At 39.2% G+C, this 19,853-nt stretch overlaps 1 protein-coding gene across 1 annotated transcript in view; it reads left to right on the top strand.

Annotated features, from left to right (window-relative positions):
• The window catches only part of cog5 (component of oligomeric golgi complex 5), a 93,066-nt gene that overhangs the window by 46,897 nt on the left and 26,316 nt on the right, over window positions 1–19,853 (top strand). Inside the window, exons 9-12 of the mRNA XM_066704928.1 lie at window positions 9,795–9,960; window positions 10,322–10,434; window positions 11,003–11,080; window positions 17,668–17,749. Of these exons, the coding sequence (XP_066561025.1) occupies window positions 9,795–9,960; window positions 10,322–10,434; window positions 11,003–11,080; window positions 17,668–17,749 (439 nt within the window). The remainder of the gene's footprint in view (window positions 1–9,794; window positions 9,961–10,321; window positions 10,435–11,002; window positions 11,081–17,667; window positions 17,750–19,853) is intronic.

Genomic DNA, 19,853 nt, shown 5'->3' with positions numbered 1-19,853 from the left:
TAAGAGGTACAGTCTTGTGGTAGGTAGGTTTTCAGGGTTGATTTTAATTTACCCATCAGCTATGCCAGTACAAATATATAATGTACTTTTGTGAGACGCAGCATTCCAACTGGGTGTATGTTTGTGTAATGCAGTATAATGGCAATTATGCGTAGAGTAGAATATTCTGTACTTGACTGAGTTCATTGAATTTGATTGTGGGTATTTTTGTTGTAATTTCAACATGTGCAGAGTTTTTTTGTTTTTGTTTTTGCATTTCTTTACACAGTTCCTTAACTACCCAACAGATGTCCTCTCAACATTGGGAAGATGTTCTCCATCACACTGACCCTTAAGGCTGCCAAGTATCCGCTCCATCTGAATTGAGATGGACAATCAAACCTTCCCCAATATGTGTGCAGCCATAATGTTAATGTTAAATATACTTTTCAGTGCTGCCGGATGTCAGCCAGTAGTGAGTGGCTTGTTTAAACTGAATGCTCACTTTACTTCTGCCGTCAGAAAAGGTCAATAGAAACTACCTTTTTAGTGTGTAGCTGTCGTTTTTTGATTGTAGCTGCAAACCTTTGTTTAATCAATGAGATTGCCCAAGCCAAACTGTTATGCCACTATCTGAAATTATAAAATGTGAATATTTGCAGTTATTATTTTTTCTTAAAATGATCAGGATAATGTCTTGCATGCTGTTGCACAAATTGATGTCACTGGAATTTTGTAGAGTTCTAAGATTTATGAGCTTCTGTCCTGGAATGATGCATTGACAGGGACCAGACACTCGAGTGTGTGGGTGCACGGACAAGTCGTTCAAGGAAGAAAACTGCAGTCTGTGTGTAAGGTTATTCAGTGTTGACAGGAGGCTCTATTTTTTTTGGCAGTAAAGATGTTGAAATTGTGTGTTTGATATGAATCATTAGCAATATTTTATTTTTCTATTTCCCTGTGTTTGTATCCTCCCTTTTTTCACTTTTTTTTAAGACAGGTGTCCAATTAGTCTTTTAGAATGAAGAAAGGCGATGGTCGCTTCTTAAGAACATGTCATTGGTAGTTAGCTTTTCTATCCGACAAGGCATTGTTAATACCAAACAACTGCTTTCAAAAGGTCACTTTATCAGTGTTTTGAGGAGCTTTGTGATTTATACACTCAGGCCACAGGTAAAAATGACCTTTACATCAAAAGAGAAAGCTTTGTGTCCTTCAAGGACTGCAGGGGAAAGGGAGACTAATGGCTTCTATTGTGTACCCTAGCTATTATTTTTGTTTTAATGTCTTTCTATCCTGCTGTGTGCTGTGTTAGGCAAGAGGTTTTGTGTACTGACATAGTGCATAAGTGTCACATCTCCTCCATTTATCTACAGATGCGCTTTTTAATTACTTCAGGAGGGGTTTAATAGTCTTTATGTTCACTTAGTGCCAGCTAGTGTCAATACATTCATTTGAAGTGATTGTAGAGATTGTGGAATGATTTGTCCATTATCAAGTCAGAGATCAGGCAATTTTTTTGATTTATCTTTTATTATAAGTGTTGGTAAGGTGCTACTTATCTGTCTTGTTGAGAATCAAACATCCTTGCAAACTTAATCTCATAATAAGAGATATTGCTATTGTTGTTATTACTTTTATTGTAGTAATTGATAGTTGTAGTTTCAGTTTTAGCAATAACATACAGGATTTTTCAGCTGTCAAATGTAATATTTTTCTTTGTCTCCCTGCCTAAAAATCTTATCTGGCACACACATGGGAAAGAGCGCTAAGGTTAACAATGCAAAACGAACTTGGATTCTGTTCAGTTATTAATTAATATTCACGTGTAACTGTGAAATCAAAGTGCATGTGTTCGGTGTCTCTTGGTGCCGTGGCATGTACAACATAAAGGAACGTACCAGCGGTGTCAATGACAGTTTGTAGTTATGGAATACGGAAAGACAAGTTAAATCAAAGTCCCTATGCAAGATCCCAAAGGCCCCTGAAAAGCCATTAATTAGATCAGTAAGGAGAAGCCAACTTGTTGTCACACAGTCCTGTCATTTTACTGCTGGTCTGGTTACCCCTCGTATTCTCTTGACTGGAGGTAAAGACATTGTGAATCTAAATTGCTTTCAGTTATCTGTTGCTATGACTACCATGCGGGTTTGTGTTTTCTGAAAGAGCTTGTGACAAGTAGCAAACATTTAGTGCCAAGACGCATCTTCAGAGAGATTATCTGAAGAAAATCCCATCGATATGCTTCAGTGGGAGCTGTGTGCCAGCACCAGGCAGCAGCAGCTTTAATTATTTAAAAAAGAGTTTTATGACACCCCTAATGTTTTTTGTTTGTTTTTAATCCATGTGGTTTATACACTTGATCTAATTGAATGTGTTGCAGAAAACAATTAATTTTGTCTAAAGGAACAGCTTACACAGCATAATCACTGCAACATTAAACCCCTGTATCTGTGTCGAGAAAATAAGAACATAATAGACATGTCTTATTATTTTAAGGTTAAACCTCCATCTTCAAAAGTTGGAGTAATTGGTTCTTGGAGGAGCCTCGGCTCTGTCTCAGTCTACGATCGCACAGCAGGTGCTGCCCCAGAAAATTGGTGTTTAAATTGCAATCCAGCAGGGAACAGGGAAATGTAAGAAACGAAGGGGTAGTGTGCTGGCTATTTCCTCACATAGCAGATTTATATGTACAGTTGGCACTATTACTGCACCCGGGAAGGTTGTGCTGTGTGCCTCAATATTTAAATACATAAGCTCTGGTGAGATTAATCTGCTGCTAGTCCAAGACAGAAACTTGTGTATTGGGTTTTTAAAATCTTGATTTGATTTTGAGGTTCAAAGGTATAGAAATAATCATATATTTTATTACTCTGGAATATTGTCTTCTTTTAGTAATCTGTAATATGTAGGATATGTATATTTTTTCTATTCGATGTGTTCTACACAATCTTATCTTTCAGTTACCCCGCACTACCTTGACACATCCTCAAATATGTTTCCTTAACTTGTTTTAAAGACCTTTATTCTGAAGATGAACACACAATTTATTACTAGGATGAAATCTGAACATTGTTTTCCCTTTGTGTTTTTCTGACCTAATCTTGGAGTTTTTCACAGATTTTTTTGTTTTTCCTCTCTATTAAATCCTAGCTGGCTCTGCATTAATGGACTGCTTCTGAAGAGCAAACAGAAATGACATTATCATGAATAATGCTGCACCCCAGTATATCGCTCAATTGCAATGAAGTTGGTGCCCATCATGAAAGTACATCTGACTGTGAGCATTTGCATGACATCTCGGGCTGATTATACAATTTGATTGCATTGACTCTGTCAGCAACAAGAAGTCCCAGCCTCATGCAAACTATGACATGGCAACGTATTTATGGCAACCATTATATAACATGACAGGGAAGTTACCCTGGTGCTGGTACAACTGTGCTTCAATACAGTTGAAAGCAATGGTCTGTGTCAGGCAGCAAATTTGTTTTTAATGGATTAATTCAAAGATTAGGTGCTTAATTATGAGTACTCCCTGAATTCAACATTTCTGCCATGGTGGTTTCTTCAGAAGGAGGCTGGACTGGTTTTATGTGGAGTTTTTAATCTGCATATGGAGTTATTTATTGGCAGAGCAGAAGACTGCTTTATGGCTAGGAAAAAAGGGATCCTGGTACAGTTGCATCTAGAACAGTTCTGTCATGTTTTAATGTTTTCTCAAATGTTTGAGCATGTTTTAATAACTTGAATGCCCTTTCCAAAACAAGATTTTGTCTTAAAGTATTAGACTTTTATTTGTATTTAAGTCTGCAGGAGAGCTCATAATGTATGTATCCTCAGTTCAGATGATAATGCTGTATTAACAAGAGTGATGTATTGGTGTAATAACATTGCAGGTAAAAACAGTATATCATTTCAGCGATACAGCCCACTATCCTCGAGGTTGCTAATAAAAATAAGTGAATACTTCTCATTCATAACGGCAAGAACAAGCACAACATTTTCACAACTTTTCAACTACAAACAATGAATGATAGGTATTTGTACCACAATTGCATGCTAATGCCATCTGGAGTAATGGATCCCTCAGAGTGATTGAACATTGTGTTGAAATGTGCTCAGGGGCAGAGAGAGCGGGCTGACCTTGCAGGCAGACCAGTTCACTGAATTCTTCCAGTTACAGAAAAACTCCCTGGTGTGGGACCATCATCCTTCATATGGATTGAGCGCAGCCTCCGCAAAACGCAGCTTTAGGTTGCAAACACATCGCAATCACATTCTTACTCAATTTTAAAATGTATAACCTTCTGACTGTCATTGGATTTTAATTCTCTCACTGGTTCACGTGACCCTGGTGAACTGGTGCAAATCTGCCCCTGAGGCATTTTGCTAAATAAATCAGACCGTCCAGTCATCTGCACTCCTGTGACTGCAGAAATCATAGCAGAATTCACGTCTGTACACAGAATTCTGACAACCACGGAAAATGACAATATTGAATTATAAGAAGTATGTTGGGGAAAATGGAAAAATGCCTTTAAACGGCAAGATGTTTCCCAACACAACCATTAAATATAATGAAGATTATAAAATATATATGTATATGTATGTGTAAACGTATATGTATGTGTGTGTATATATAGACCACTGCAAAATTGTAATTTTCTCTGGTTTTACTATTTATAGGTATGTGTTTGGGGAAAATTTACATTTTAGTTATAAAAATATGAATGGAATGGATGGCTGCCATACATTTAGAGATGCCGATTTAAGAAAAAACTGCAGTGGTCTCTTAATTTTTTCCAGAGCTGTATATGTATATGTGTGTGTGTATATATATATATATATATAAGCGACCATACACACACACACACACAGTTAGGTCCATAAATATTTGGACAGTGACACAGTTGTCATCATTTTGGCTCTGTATGCCACAATAATGGATTAGGGAAACAATTAAGATGTACATGAAGTGTAGACTTTCATCTTTAATTTGAGGGTAGTTACATCCAAATTGGGTGAACGGTGTAGGAATTACACCCATTTTTATATGTGTCTCCCCCAATTTTAGGGGCTCAAAAGTATTTGGACAAACTAACATAATCATGAATTAAATTGTGAGTTTCAATACTTGATTGCAAATCCTTTGCAGTCAATGACTGCCTGAAGTCTGGAACCCATAGACATCACCAGATACTGGGTTTCTTCCCTGGTGATGCTCAGCCAGGCCTGTACTGCAGCTGTCTTTAGTTCCTGCTTGTTCTTGGGGTGTTTTACCTTAAGTTTTGCCTTAGAAATCAAAACAAACCAATCACAGAGAAAAGCATTAGGTGTGGCCAAATCAACTATTTGGTACATTTGTGGTGAAGAAATACCCCTTCACAACAGTTGGCCAGGTCAAAAACACCCTCCAGGAGGTAGGTGTATCTGTGTCAAAGTCAACAATCAAGAGAAGACTTCAACAGAGTAAATACAGAGGGTTTACCACAAGATGTAAACCAGTGGTAAGCCCCAAAAACAGGAAGACCAGATTAGAGTTTGCCAAACAACATCTAAAGAACCCTGTACAGTTCTGGAACAACATCCTATGGACAGATGAGACAAAGATCAACTTGTACCAGAATGATGGGAAGAGTATGGAGATGGGAAGGAACTGCTCATGATCTGAAGCAGACCACCTCATCTGTGAAGCATGTTAAGGCATGGGCATGTATGGCTGCCAAGGGAACTGGTTCCCTTGTATTTATTGATGATGTGACTGCTGACAAAAGCAGCAGGATTAATTCTGAAGTGTTTATGGCTATATTATCTGCTCAGATTTAGCCAAATGCCTCAAAACTCATTGGACGGCGCTTCACAGTGCAGATGGACAATGACCCGAAGCATACTGCGAAAGCAACCCAAGACTTTTTTAAAGTGAAGAAGTGGAATGTTCTGCAATTCACTTTCTGAAGGTAAAAATGAAGGCAAAACGCCCCAAGAACAAGCAGGAACTAAAGACAGCTGCAGAGCAGGCCTGGCAGAGCATCACCAGGGAAGAAACTCAGCATCTGGTGATGTCTATGGGTTCCAGATTTCACACAGTCATTGACTGCAAACGATTTGCAACCAAGTATTGAAACTCACAATTTAATTCATAATTATATTAGTTTGTCCAAATACTTTTGAGCCCCTAAAATTGGGGGGACCACATATAAAAATGGGTGTAATTCCTACACCGTTCACCCAATTTGGATGTAACTACTACCTCAAATTAAAGATGAAAGTCTACACTTAAAGCACATCTTGATTGTTTCAAATCCATTGTAGTGCCGTACAGAGCCAAAATGATGTCACTGTCCAAATATATATGGACCTAACTGTATATATGTATGTATGTATTAATTTCTGCCTTTTTGTTTGTTGTTTTCAACTAAAGTCATTAATAATGAATCACAAATGCTAATGTGAAGGTAATCTCGTGATCAAGTTAACGAGGTGTATAACTTGGTCAGTGGAATAGTGAGCAGCGTTCTCTGTGTTTATTGTGTAAGGTAATGAAGTGTCAATTTTCAATTTGCAAAAAAATGCTTTATTTACATGTTGCTGTACACAGAATTTAGCATTTTTTCATGCCCAATAAACAAACTGTGGATTCCTGGAGTGACTGATGCATCACCCGCATGTTTACAGAATGAGCCCTTTCCCCTGCTTATAGCCTGTGCATATGTGCATGGTCTGGAGGCAGTCTGAGTGCAATATGTGTGCAATCAATGGCTCTGATTACCCTGGGGAAATCAAAGACTGCCTCCTGATAAATTGTGACTTCTGCAGACTAAATAGTATACTGGTACAATCGTTAACCCTTTCCATCAAGACTGCTGTGACCTGACAGACAGGGAGGTAGTGTGTAGTTTGACTAAGTCCCCTCAGGTCACCCATTTCTCTCTGAAATAACCCAGAAAACACAGAGAGACGAGGCTGACAGCACTTTCATATGTGAGGGTAGGAGATCCAAGATCCTCCCGCCGTGTCTGGCAGACCAGAGTGCTGAGGAGGTCAGGGCTGCTTTGCGGAGTGCGAGCAGGTCTCCAGCCCCGATTAGCAGTGCACCGCAGAGGGAGGCTGAGAGCTGGCTGGGGGTAACTCGGCTCTCTGCAGCCCAGTAATCCCCTGTGGCTTCTCCAGCGTGGGCTGCTCTGTCTGCATCAGATCCTCCAGTTGTTATGATAGATGGGCAAAGAGTATTCTGGGCTTCTGTTGTGAAAAACAGGGGAGGGCTTTGATTTGCATGTGACTCGGAGGGTGCTAGTGTGTCTCGTTCCTATGAAAGAAGAATGGTGATCGATCTCGTGGAGTTGACTTTAATAGCTGGCAATTGAAAATTGGGGGCACTTTTTATCTTAAAAGGAATGGTAATTTAGGGAGATATTATGACTCATGGCATTAAATGGCAGATTTATTGTTGTTCAGGTTCACTTACCAATCACGGCCCTCAAAGGTCAAATACCAGATGGCTCTGGTAACAAGCCTTATGGTATGTAGGAACACTGTAGAACATTTAAGTTTTCTATCACAAATTATAAATATAGTAATAATAATAATAGTAATACATGCACAAGGCTCTTGCTCATCGGCTATACTAAGAGCCAATAGCCTGTCCAAATCAGCTGAAAATGGTTTTATCCAAAAAATTGTGTACTCTTGCGTCTTGATTCTGAACTATAATTTTTTTTCTGGATATACAGTACTTTGTAAAAGTTTGAATGCTTTCAAAAATAGACATGTTAATAGATTATATTTAACAATTAGCAAAATGCAAAGTGAGTGAACAGAAGAAAAATCTACAACAAATCCATATTTGGTGTGACCACCCTTTGCCTTCAAAACAGCATCAATTCTTCTAGGTATACTTGCACACAGTTTTTGAAGGAACTCGGCAGGTAGGTTGGCCCAAACATCTTGGAGAACTAACCACAGTTCTTCTGTGGATTTAGGCAGCCTCAGTTGCTTCTCTCTCTTCATATAATCCCAGACAGACTCGATGATGTTGAGATCAAGGCTCTGTGGGGGGCCATACCATCACTTCCAGTACTCCTTGTTCTTCTTTACGCTGAAGATAGTTCTTAATGACTGTCGCTGTATGTTTGGGGTCATTGTCATGCTGTAGAATCAATTTGGGGCCAATCAGATGCCTCCCTGATGGTATTGCATGATGGATAAATATCTGCCTGTACTTCTCAGCATTGAGGAGACCATTCATTCTGACCAAATCCCCAACTCCATTTGCAGAAATGCAGCCCCAAACTTGCAAGGAACTTCCACCATGCTTTACTGTAGACTGCAGACACTCATTCGTGTTCGCCCTTCGGCGAACAAACTGCCTTCTGCCACAGCCTGCTGCCATTTTTCTGCACCTCAGTTCCTGTGTTTTCGTGCATAGATGAGTCGCTTGGCCTTGTTGCCACATTGGAGGTATGGCTTTTTGGCCGCAAGTCTTCCATGACGGCCACTTCTGACCAGACTTCTCCGGACAGTAGATGGGTGTACCAGGGTCCCACTGTTTTCTGCCAATTCTGAGCTGATGGCACTGCTGGACATCTTCCGATTCCCATCACCCTGGAACAGAGGAGACTACGTGGGGACTTGATCCAAGTCTTCAAAATCATGAAAGGCATCGACCACATCAAACCAGAGGAGCTTTTCCAGATCAGCAGGGACACACGCACCCGGGGACACAAATGGAAATTGGGCTTCAAGGCATTCAAAACGGAAAACAGGAGACACTTCTTTACACAGAGAGTTGTCACAATCTGGAATAAACTACCCAGCGATGTGGTTGAAGCTGAAAGTTTGGGAACATTTAAAAATAGTCTGGATAGGATCCTTGGATCACTTAGATATTAATAAACACCAAACAAGCACGATGGGTCAAATGGCCCCCTCTCGTTTGTAAACTTTCTTATGTTCTTATGATTGTGAAGGGAAGTAAGCATGATGTGTCTCATCTGCTGCAGTAAGTTTCCTTGGCCGACCACTGCATCTACGGTCCTCAACTTTGCCCATTTCTTTGTGCTTCTTCAAAAGAGCTTGGACAGCACATCTGGAAGCCCCTGTCTGCCTTGCAATTTTTGCCTGGGAGAGACCTTGCTGATGCAGTATAACTATCTTGAGTTTGGCTGTTCCTCACCCAGTTTTATTCCTCCTACACAGCTCTTTCTGTTTCAGTTTTACATATTGCATTGATGATCAATAGCACCTGTTTGGTATAATTGTTTAATCATACACCTGACTATATGCCTATAAAATCCCTGGCTTTGTGCAAGTGTACCTAGAAAAATTTTGGGTGGTCACACCAAATATGGATTTGATTTAGATTTTTTTTCTTCTATTCACACACTTTGCATTTAGTTAATTGATAAATATAATCTATTAACATGTCTATTTTTTAAAACATCCTTACTTTACAGCATTTTTTTCAAACCTACCTAAAATTATTGCACAGTACATGTTAGATGAACACTTGATTCATGCACCTGTTGTCTAATATGTTATTACTTTGGTGATTAGGTTGTGTTGGAAGTCTGTTCTCCCACATATCCAGTCATACATAGTTAACTTCTGGAAGTCATGTTTGCAGCTGGCTGAGATCCAGGTATTTCCAGTACCATCATTTCTCACATGAAGGCCAGTCATATGCCACCAGTAATTAAATACTAAAGACATCACAGTCCTTGTTCCATGACGATAGTAGGGTGACATCTGGTATTGGGCTGCTCATTTATGTGTGTATCTTATTTCTGTCTTGTTTTTGATTATTTGTTTTGCAGAACCCTACTCAGGTGGGGACAGCGCTGCAGGTCTTCTACAACCTTGGGAGTTTAAAACAAACCATAAACAATGTGGTTGATGGTTACCGAGTGTCACTGGAAGAGAACGTGTCCAACGCACTGGACATCAGAGTCTTGACTCAAGCAAATCAGGGAATCGCAAGAGGTACAATATGTCAGATGCACAGATGTCTGTTGGATTGCATTAATCTGTCTAGATACAGACTCTGATTTCTTCCTTATCATGGTAAAATGCAAACAGACTGTTTAAAATCTATATGATGGTAGTTAGAACTACAAAGCATTTCCTCTACTGCTCAGCAGTGCTATTTAAGAATAAATGAATAAATGTAATTACTGTACCATTGTAGGACTTGTAAATTATGCTTTTAATGTATAATACTTACATCCATGCCGTGCAATGCTGTACACTAGCACCTTGTGCAACATGCAACTTAATGGGTGTCTGAAATAAAATAAAAACATCTGTTAACTAGATTTAATATGGGGTTATCTGTGCTCTGCAGGGGGTCCTGGGAGAGCTGTGATGCCAACACCAGGGAACACAGCCGCTTTCAGAGCAGCTCTGTGGACCAACCTGGAGAAGCTGATGGACCACATCTGTGCATCCTGTGGACAAGTGTGTATGGAGGGGAACTGAGCTAGTGGCTTTAGCTTGCTGTATACTAGTCACGAAAATCGAGTAAAATAGGACTATTGTGGTGGCTTCACGGTTTCCCTGCTCAGAAGTTCTACTTGTGTCCTACAGTAACTATAATGACTATAACTATAAAGATATCTTTCTCACCAGTAAAAAAAAAAAAAAGAAAGAAAAAAAAGAAAACAAAGTAAAGTGAGCACTTGTATATGGAGGCCCTTCATGTGGACTCCATTATGCACACATGATGAACAAAGGAGCAAGAGGAGAAATTTCTGCAGATAAACCAGCAGACTTTTGTTATAAGATGAGACCAACGGCCTGTCCTTCGGGCATATAGTTTCAGTTGAGGCAGGTTTCCGGAATGAGAAGTAGTGCGAGTTTAAGTGGGAGATAAGACCAGTAGCGGCACTGAAAGAAAGCAGCGCAGGATTAGTGCTTAAAAGCTGTCCCTGCAAAGGACTGATAAAGTGCACGGGGAAACTAAGGTGACCCAATTAAGATTTTAAATTATTTCCAATACGTTATTCATTTTTTCTCATGACGGCAGGTGCAGCATCTGCAGAAGGTACTTATTAAGAAAAGAGACCCAGTGACCCACGTGTGCTTCATTGATGAGATTGTTAAGGTGAGATTTCACTTCATTTTGTGCCTCTCTTTACATTTTATTTTATTACTTTTTATTAATCCGTTCTCACAGTTAGTGTGGGTTGCTTCAGTTGTTTTAAGTGCTAGTTGCCCAATGCTGTATTCATGTATAACTCTACCAGCCAGCATATGGATTGTTACACATTCTTATTCATCATAATAACAGTAATACACAACTAATAATGAATTACCGTTCTTGCCTGCAAAGAATGGTTCTATTAATGTCAACTGTATAGTATTAAATGCAAAAAATAATGATAAACAAAACCACTGTTTCTCCTTATTACTACTAAGATAATGCAGCACTGGTTTGCTTTGTGGTGTTCTGGATCTCTACGATGAATAAATTGAGAGTTGTCAGCGCTGAGAAGTTTTTCTGAAGACAAGCCTGTCACGGCCTAAGCTCAGCAGCATCACACACAGGGAGCACCCCCCCCCCCTCCAAACTCCTCTCTCTGGGGGTAGATCCTGAATTCAGCGATTTAGCAGGGAGGGCCTAAAAATATCGTTGGTAATTTTGGTGTTGGGAGTGAGTGACACGTAGCATTGACTGAACGCTGACTCAACAAACTCACCCACTCTAGGGGCTGGCGAGCTTCTCCACAGAAACGATGTCGCTGCCACAGTTACAATATAATCACACTGTGCTACAGAAAGGGTGAGTGGTAATAAGTAGGCAGTGAGAACCACATCAGGCTGTGAGAGAGGCAAGTCTTCACTGACAATTCCAGAACGCCATGAAGCAAACAAACACTACACAGCAAGGAAACTGGATCTCTTTGTGAATTGTGTTTTCACAGAGTGCTGTTCAGTGCAGCTTAATTTTCTGCTTGATGTTCAGCCTCCAGTTGATACAAAGTTAGTGTTAAAAAGCAGATTTGTGTGTATTAATGGACATGGATCATTCTATAGCATTCACCCAAGAAAATACAATAACAAAGAAAATGTAGAAGAAAATGCACTGGGAAATGGAACTGCTTGATAATGAAAATTATCCTCACATCCTAAGTAACGCATGGCTCAGTCTGTGACTCTTGGAATAAATTACTGCCTCAATTTTTTCCTGTTCAATTGTTTTCTAAAATAGATAATTAACTCAAAATAAGTAGTGACTAAAATGTGCCATGAATTATAATTCTGCTGCTGCTAATGAGCTATTTTAGATTAGTGCCATTGTAAATGCTTTAATTTGTATTTGGAAAGCCTGTACTTGTTACTAAATAACTCCTTTTGATTTTGTAATCGGTGGCCAGCACATTAACACAATCATTTTATAATTGAGGCATTGCAGGATGAGTGGAGGTTAAATCAACACTTGTGAAATAAAAGCAGACCTGGGATCTTGGCCTTGCACAGCTTGTTATCCTTAAGTGCATTTCCTCTTGTACAGTGTAAGAACAAAAGAAAACTGCAGTGGCATTTTCACACAAGTCGTGGGAGATTTGGAACATTTTCAGCCATGTTGAAGTTGCTGCTTTTTCTTTCTTTCTTGGCAGGCGCCCTTGTCCAGGGAGCCGGGGGGTGGGGGGGGAATAAATAAACGGACTGATGAGATTCTTGGATCACTAGGCTACTAACAAGTCTACTACTAGAATTAAGATGGGCCGATCATCAGTTCCACCATTACTTCCACAATTCCTGGGTTAATTGCAGCTGAGATAATATTGTGGAATGGCAGCCATCTTTAGCTGGGTTTGAGCTGAGCAGTGTGGCTCAGGTTTGCCTCAGACTGTCTAGCAGAAATGAGGCATAATTGACAAAATGTTACTTTGGCACGTCTGTATGTTTTTTTTATACATATCGTATTGATATTTAATATTATAGGTGTACTGTGAAGAAACTTGAATAAAGAAGTCAATGAAATGTATGATGATAAATCAAATGTGGCTCCCCCTGTTTTGGAGCTTTGTGAAGAAGATACCATCATTGCAGTTCAGTCTTTGATGAATATATAAAGTTAAAACATTTCTACATAGAATTTTCTGACAGGGTAACTAACCTAAATGCACTTGTTAAGTACATTCATGCTTTGCTTCTGGCTGATTCGCAGCTGGTAAAACATTTCTGCTATTTAACGATTTCGTCTATTTGATTTTGCGTATTTTCGGTATGAATTTGAGCCTCTAGTAATACTTTATTGAAATGTAACCATCCATTTTCGACCCTTTTCATATCTCATTTGCCCCAATCTGTTCCTCTGAAACTGTGTCTCAGTTTTTCATTGTCTGCTCCTCTGAACCAACAAACCACTAATTTAGTGTCTGCCTGAAGGCTTCAACAATAGACCTGCATGGTAAACACAGCATGGTTATAGCTTCCCAGTGCCTCTCTTATCCTTGCCCCGCTGACAATTGTCTTGGTTATTTGAAAACATCATGTTAAACGCAACCGCTTCCTCCTGTCAATGCCCTCCAGCACCTAATTTGTAATGAAAGAGTTGCTGGGGTGCAAGCAAAGTCAATAAAACCTTCATACATTCAGGTTCATATGCGTGTTTGAATACTGTCCAAGTAGTAATAGGTGTTTAGAATTGCATATGGGAAATAAATGGTTCCTTTTAAAATTACTTATGTGGGACCAACAGTATGTATTTCAGTACACATCTTCCAGTTATTCACTCTTTGCTCTGGCTTTATCGGTGTGCAGTCTGCGAATAATTACGAATTGTGAGAGGAATGATTATGAAACTCTGCCCAGCTTTGTTTTCTAAATTAAAGGGGATGCTCCTGTGGAATTAGAAGTTAAATCAGCCATACCCAGAGTTTGAACAATACAAGAACTGCCTTAAACCTTTTCACTGCATATCCCTTCAATGGAAGCTAAACTAAATTAACCAGTGATGGCTCTCGACTCTCAGGCTGATGTGAAATATTGTAAAGCATCGCTGTCACTTCCTGAACAGTGGCCATGATGTACTGCCAAACCCCAAGCTTTTGTTTTCACTTTTGGCCCCAAAAGGTTTGCATTTGCCACATCCAGTGCAATTTCTCCTGCCTGTGTGCCAATTTTAATCTGCTGAGCTACTGCTCCCCCTCTGTAGGTTTTCCCCGTCTCATAAGAATGTCCTGTACACACTAATATTACTTTGCTATCCATCCTTCTTTGTGAGATTCAGTATCTTCTACACCACTGATTTCATGATACTGTTAATTTTAAGGCCAGTTTGTGAATTCTCCTTGCACCGCAAACGTGGTCTTGATGAGGCTTTTGAAGTAGGAGTTCCTGCTTATTTGAGCCCAATACTCCATAGATCTAAATGCTCTGGAAGTCCATTGTAGCCATGATTCCAGTTTCTGTTTAAATTACTTGGTAAATATATTATTTTAAAAAGGTATTCTGTTTGATTTATACTTTCAGAACATTGCAGTGCCTGATTTTGCATGGAGTAGGTGTCACAGTGGGCTGAGTTTTTGACCTGTAGCTCCTTCGCTATGTGGGATGAATTTAAGCTGTCTTGGCCCTGGGCTGCAGCAATTGCATAAAGCCTGTATATTATGGATTTAAACTGAAATTTAATTTGTGCAGTTTAATTTAAATCAATTTAAATATCCTACTTTGTTTGGAGCACAGAAGAAATTACACTTGCATTAGACATGTTTGTTCACAGCCGTGTTTTTATAGATATGTCAGTCTGAGCACTTACTCTACACTGGTGAAAAAGTGGATCTGACTCAAGCCCATCACCACCAAACCCTAATCTGGGTACATCTGCAGCCCCAGCCAATGCTGGTTTACGACATGGCGACGCATCTTATTAAAGTTACCATCACAACTCCTGTAGGCAGTCTGACTACACCAGTTCAGTACTGCGACACATGCAGGGGAAATGTATATGTAATATGTTTATTAACACGTGGGTGTCTATGTGTGTCCGCTTCTAAAATAAGATAAGATTTGGCAGACCTGCACTTCAGTGATATGATGAAGGTTAACGCTTTTCTTTATTTTTATCTTTTGTATTCCGTGTCAGATTGCAGCAGAGCTTTTTCAAAAGTCTGCCAGTTCAGGCTGGAGTCTGAGTGTGTGGAGAGAAGGACAGAGTGACCCACAGTAGAGCTTTACAAGCCACAGCTACTTTCTGTGATTCTGATTGTTAAACAAAGGCAAACCAAGAAAACATTTACAATCTCAAATCACATGCTTTGCTCATTGAAGACTTTACTGTCGGGTTGTTATGCTGACATCATGATAGTAATGCATTAATGGTCAATGGTCTAATTATGGTCATGGCATAGTAAACCAAAAACACATCACCTTTGTACCACAGTAATTTTAATAATAAACTCTAAATTGGCTTGGCATTTTGTTGGGAATTTTATCAGGCATTCAAGGTCTAAAATAGCCTTAGACTTCTGCCTCTCAATGAGGGTAAATCAGTGGAGCAACATTTTGATTTATATATTTTGTTAAGTATTATTTTTAAATGTACAAATAAAATAACATATTTATATCCTAGCTTAACTTGCTGTACCAGATTTTGAAACAACAATAAATGCCACAGCATTCACCGGCAAGTTGGTTTTGGGGCTTATTAGTTTCTGTGTAACATTTCTACGCAATGCGATTTACCCACAAGAATGTTGTCTTGGGGGCTTGTGTGCTGGCAGTGTGCATTGGTTGCCGCTGTGATTAATTCAGTTATGTCCTTGACAAATACAGATGGTAGCAAGAGGAATAGTGCTACATTAGCATGCAGAGCCCTGGCTGACATTGTGCGAGACCAGTCAATGCTGTACAGTATCCACGTTTTATGGAGTTTTCCTCTCCAGGCTGACACAGTCCTGATTACCGTTCATCAGCCACACGGGTTCTTATGTAACCTTTGCGAGGCTGTGAGTGTCTGTGTAGCACACAGTGCATTAAGCACAGTCGATTGTGAAGGATATTTGTACAGCGTGCTGGGTATCTGTCAGCAGAGGCAGGGTGAGAGCTCAGATTGATTCGCCACTGCCGCTGATGGAGAGATCATCTCCTAATCCATGGGGAAATTAAAGTGCATGTTTTCGGACATCCTTTCCAGTGTTTCCCATACATTGGAGTGGCCTGGAATCCTGGCATAGTCCCAGCCCTTTCCACCCAAAGGCGCACAACCACCTGCACAAATATTACATTAATCTAGGACTAATTTGAACAGCTTTCTCAGAATCAAACACTGTATGTTAAATAAAAGCCTTGGTTACAAGCCAATTTTAACCAATATTAATACCGCATTTTATTTTCTCAGCAGAATGAAAATTGAGCATCACATGTGTTTTTCCCCATATGCTCCAGTTTTCAAAACCTGTGTTCATGATGGATACAAATGCATAGCTATATACCATACCCAGTGTGCATGGTTGAATCATGGTGTCTTTTTATAAGTAGGCAAGAATGGAATATGCCTAAAATGTCTTGATTTTGAATCGGGCTGTCAATATCAAACAATGGGCTATGTCGTTATAATGCAGTTGTTTCTAGTTTCTAAACCAATGGCATAAAGGTGCAGTTGTTCCATCATAAAACAAAAAAAAAGCTCTTCCTATATTGTTTAAAGGCTTTCTTGTTTGAAATGTAGTTATGTGAAATGTGCCATCACTTGAATAGATGGTGACATTTCAAAGATGTTTTGTATCATCAACACAAAGCCCTAGAAGTGTATATATCTGTTTAACGAGACATTAAAGCTGCTGTTTGACAAGCTAATTGTGAGTTGTGAGATTACTGTCATAGTTGTACTTGAATCGTATAATTGTGTTTTCTTGAAGTGGGAGGGGTAAAGTTGCAGACAAATATGACTATAACAATCGCAGAGGGCTGAACTTGGTATTGTCGTCATATGTAGCACCTCATTCAGCCCCTAGTGAATGGGCCCTTTCAAGAATCGGTACTATATCAATATGATTTTTCGGAATTCAGCCAAAAGTCCAGTAAAATCTGAGGTGGTTGGGCAGTGGCATGGAATGGACCCTTAGTATTATTATGCCTTTTATAATTGTGTTTTTACTGTGTCTAGGAATGGGTTCAATTTATGCCACCTTTCTGTCTTTTTATTTATTGGTTTGTTTTTCTAGAATTTCTTAAAGTGAAACAGAAGCTTTTCTGTGAAGTCAGAAGGAAGAGTTTCAATGGAAGCTTGTCCCTCTTCCCTTTTCATGTGGCAGATATATCCTGTGGTGTTCTTTGGGGGAATATGGTGACCTTCAGCAAAAGCTCCTGGGGATTTGCCAAAGACTTCAAATTATAATCCACTCTGCCCATAATCAATTAAGCCACACTGCTTCCAGTGGGAGGAAATACACTGGAAATGTGCTATGTGCAATAGCCTTAAATGTTTTTGTTTTTATGGAGCCCCATATTCATAATTTCTGAACGGTAAAAATAAAATACTGGCAGTATTGCACGTCTTTAATGCATACATTACTGGCAGTAATGGTTTCAAATACCATTGTTATTGGACAAGTGTATTTTAATGGTTATAATATCTTCAGATACTTTATTCATAGACCGTTCTGCTGTAAATTATTAATTACTCTATTTAATTACAATGAATAAACCATTTTACTCTCTCTCTCTCTCTCTCTCCCGCAGGATGGCCATGCAGACATCTTGTTTACATTCTGGAATTCTGTCACACAGATTCTCGCCATCGAATTCCAAAAGGCAACAAACTGTGAGTAGTGTGGGATTTACAGATGTTTTTTTTAACAGCCGGGACCTGCGTTTGAAAATAAGTTTTTAGAGTTTAACTACCCAGGCTTCATCTAGTGCTGTACAAATATTAATGGTTCTTCCAATATAGTAGTAATCACCTTAGGTTTGTTTGTTATTAATTAATTATTAATTAACTTTATTAATCCCGAAGGTAAATTCAGATGTTACAGTCCGCATGTACATTTGAAAAGTGCTCCTATTAGAAGTAGGCATAATGTAAAAATAAACAGCAATACATATTAATAAAAATGTATAAATAAGTGAACAATAAATATACAATGTATCAAAAAGAACATGAGTTATAATACATATTTATATCAAATACAATATAAAAGTAACATGGAGAATGTGTGATGGGATAAATGGCAGGGGGGGATTCACTGCCTGCTAGAACCGATGTCACTATTACTGACTGAGTTGAACAGTCTGATCGCTACAGGCACAAAGGAGCACCTAAATCGCTCTGTCTTGTACCTGGGTAGGGTGAGCCAATAGAAGTACTCCTCAGCTGCCCCAGCTCACAGTCGAGAGGATGAGAGGGGTTCTGTAATATAGAGTTGATCTTAGCCCTCATTCTCCTCTCAGCCACTGCCTCTATACTGTCCAGATCAACGCTGATGACAACACTGGCCTTCCTCTCCAGTTTGTTCAGCCTGTTGGTCTCCCCCACCTCAATACCACCTCCCCAACACGCCACAACGGAGAACAGTGCACTAGCTACCGCAAACTGATGAAGCATCTGCAGTAGCCTGCTGCAAATGTTAAATGACCTGATTAGTCACAATCCTATTCACATTCAGGTATTTAGAAAAATGTTTGTGTGTGTGTATGTGAGAGAGCACATGTATGCAAGTGTTTTGTGTGAGTTTGGACTTAGGGACTTATTTATTACAATAAGCAAAATATGCAGGGTGTCTTGGGTTCTTATGGTTGCTCCAAGTTAGGGCTGGGCGATATGGCCAAAAATGTTATCACGATAAAAAAAAAAACATATCGGTCGATATCGATAATTATCGTGATACATGCCAAATCATTATTTCTTTCAAGTTTAAAGGCTGATTTTTGCTCCTGAGTGAAAGTTGAAGAAACCAGATAGTTAATTGTGGTTTTAAACTATTCTTTATGGTCAGAACATGACAAACACTTGCCAAACAGTGGATCATTTCACAAATCTGAGGTAGAACATTCAAAACAATTATAATGATAAAATATTTTTTCAACATAAAAATATGCATGAGTAAAATGAAGTAAAAGCAAAAAGTGTCAATTGCAGTTACAAATCTGGAGTAAGAGTAATAAGTTAAGAGAATCAAATTGTGCCATTTAAAATACATATCTACTAGCACATATCTTGATGATGATTACAATAATAACAATAATAAATAACAAATATTTTATTGTTGCACATGGAAAAGTTTTCTTACAGGAACGTAATGCGTGTCTGAATATAATGTTGTCTATACATGTTTAGCTCTTCTTAATATCTCTTAACAGAAAAGTGTATTTATTACGCTGTCACCAATCATGTGAAGCATAAAGAATAAAATAGACACATAAGTCCTTTCCACATCGGACTCCATCGCTCGTAGTGTTGTTCTCTGTCTTTGTATTTTAAACTAAACAAACCAAACCCACAATCGCTCTACTCCTCCCACAACAGATGAACTTCCGACAACGGCCAGGTTTTACAGACAGCTCTGGGGCAGCATGGGCGCTTGAGCCAGTGGAGCCGAGGCGCAAGATATTTTTAGTGGGCGTATATCTCTCCACGTGCATATTGTCACTTCTCCGCACGTTGCTGCTGCGTCACAGAGGTGAACTGGACTGCTGTACCGAATTATCGACATTCAATTATTGAAAATTAATCTAAATGTCTTTTATATCGTTATTGAGGGAAGTAATTACTTCCATAATTATTGATATTGATTTATCGCCCAGCCCTACTCCAGGCACAAAGTTGAAGTGTTTAGTTAAGTTTTGAGGTGGTTTGTTATGGAATGACACAGAATGTTTCCAGATACAGATTTTGCACCCCTTTGTATTTTTATGTTTTTATTTTTAGT

The sequence above is a fragment of the Amia ocellicauda genome, chromosome 5, assembly GCF_036373705.1.
Source record: "Amia ocellicauda isolate fAmiCal2 chromosome 5, fAmiCal2.hap1, whole genome shotgun sequence".
NCBI lineage: Eukaryota > Metazoa > Chordata > Actinopteri > Amiiformes > Amiidae > Amia > Amia ocellicauda.
This window is presented reverse-complemented; position numbering and strand designations above follow the sequence as displayed.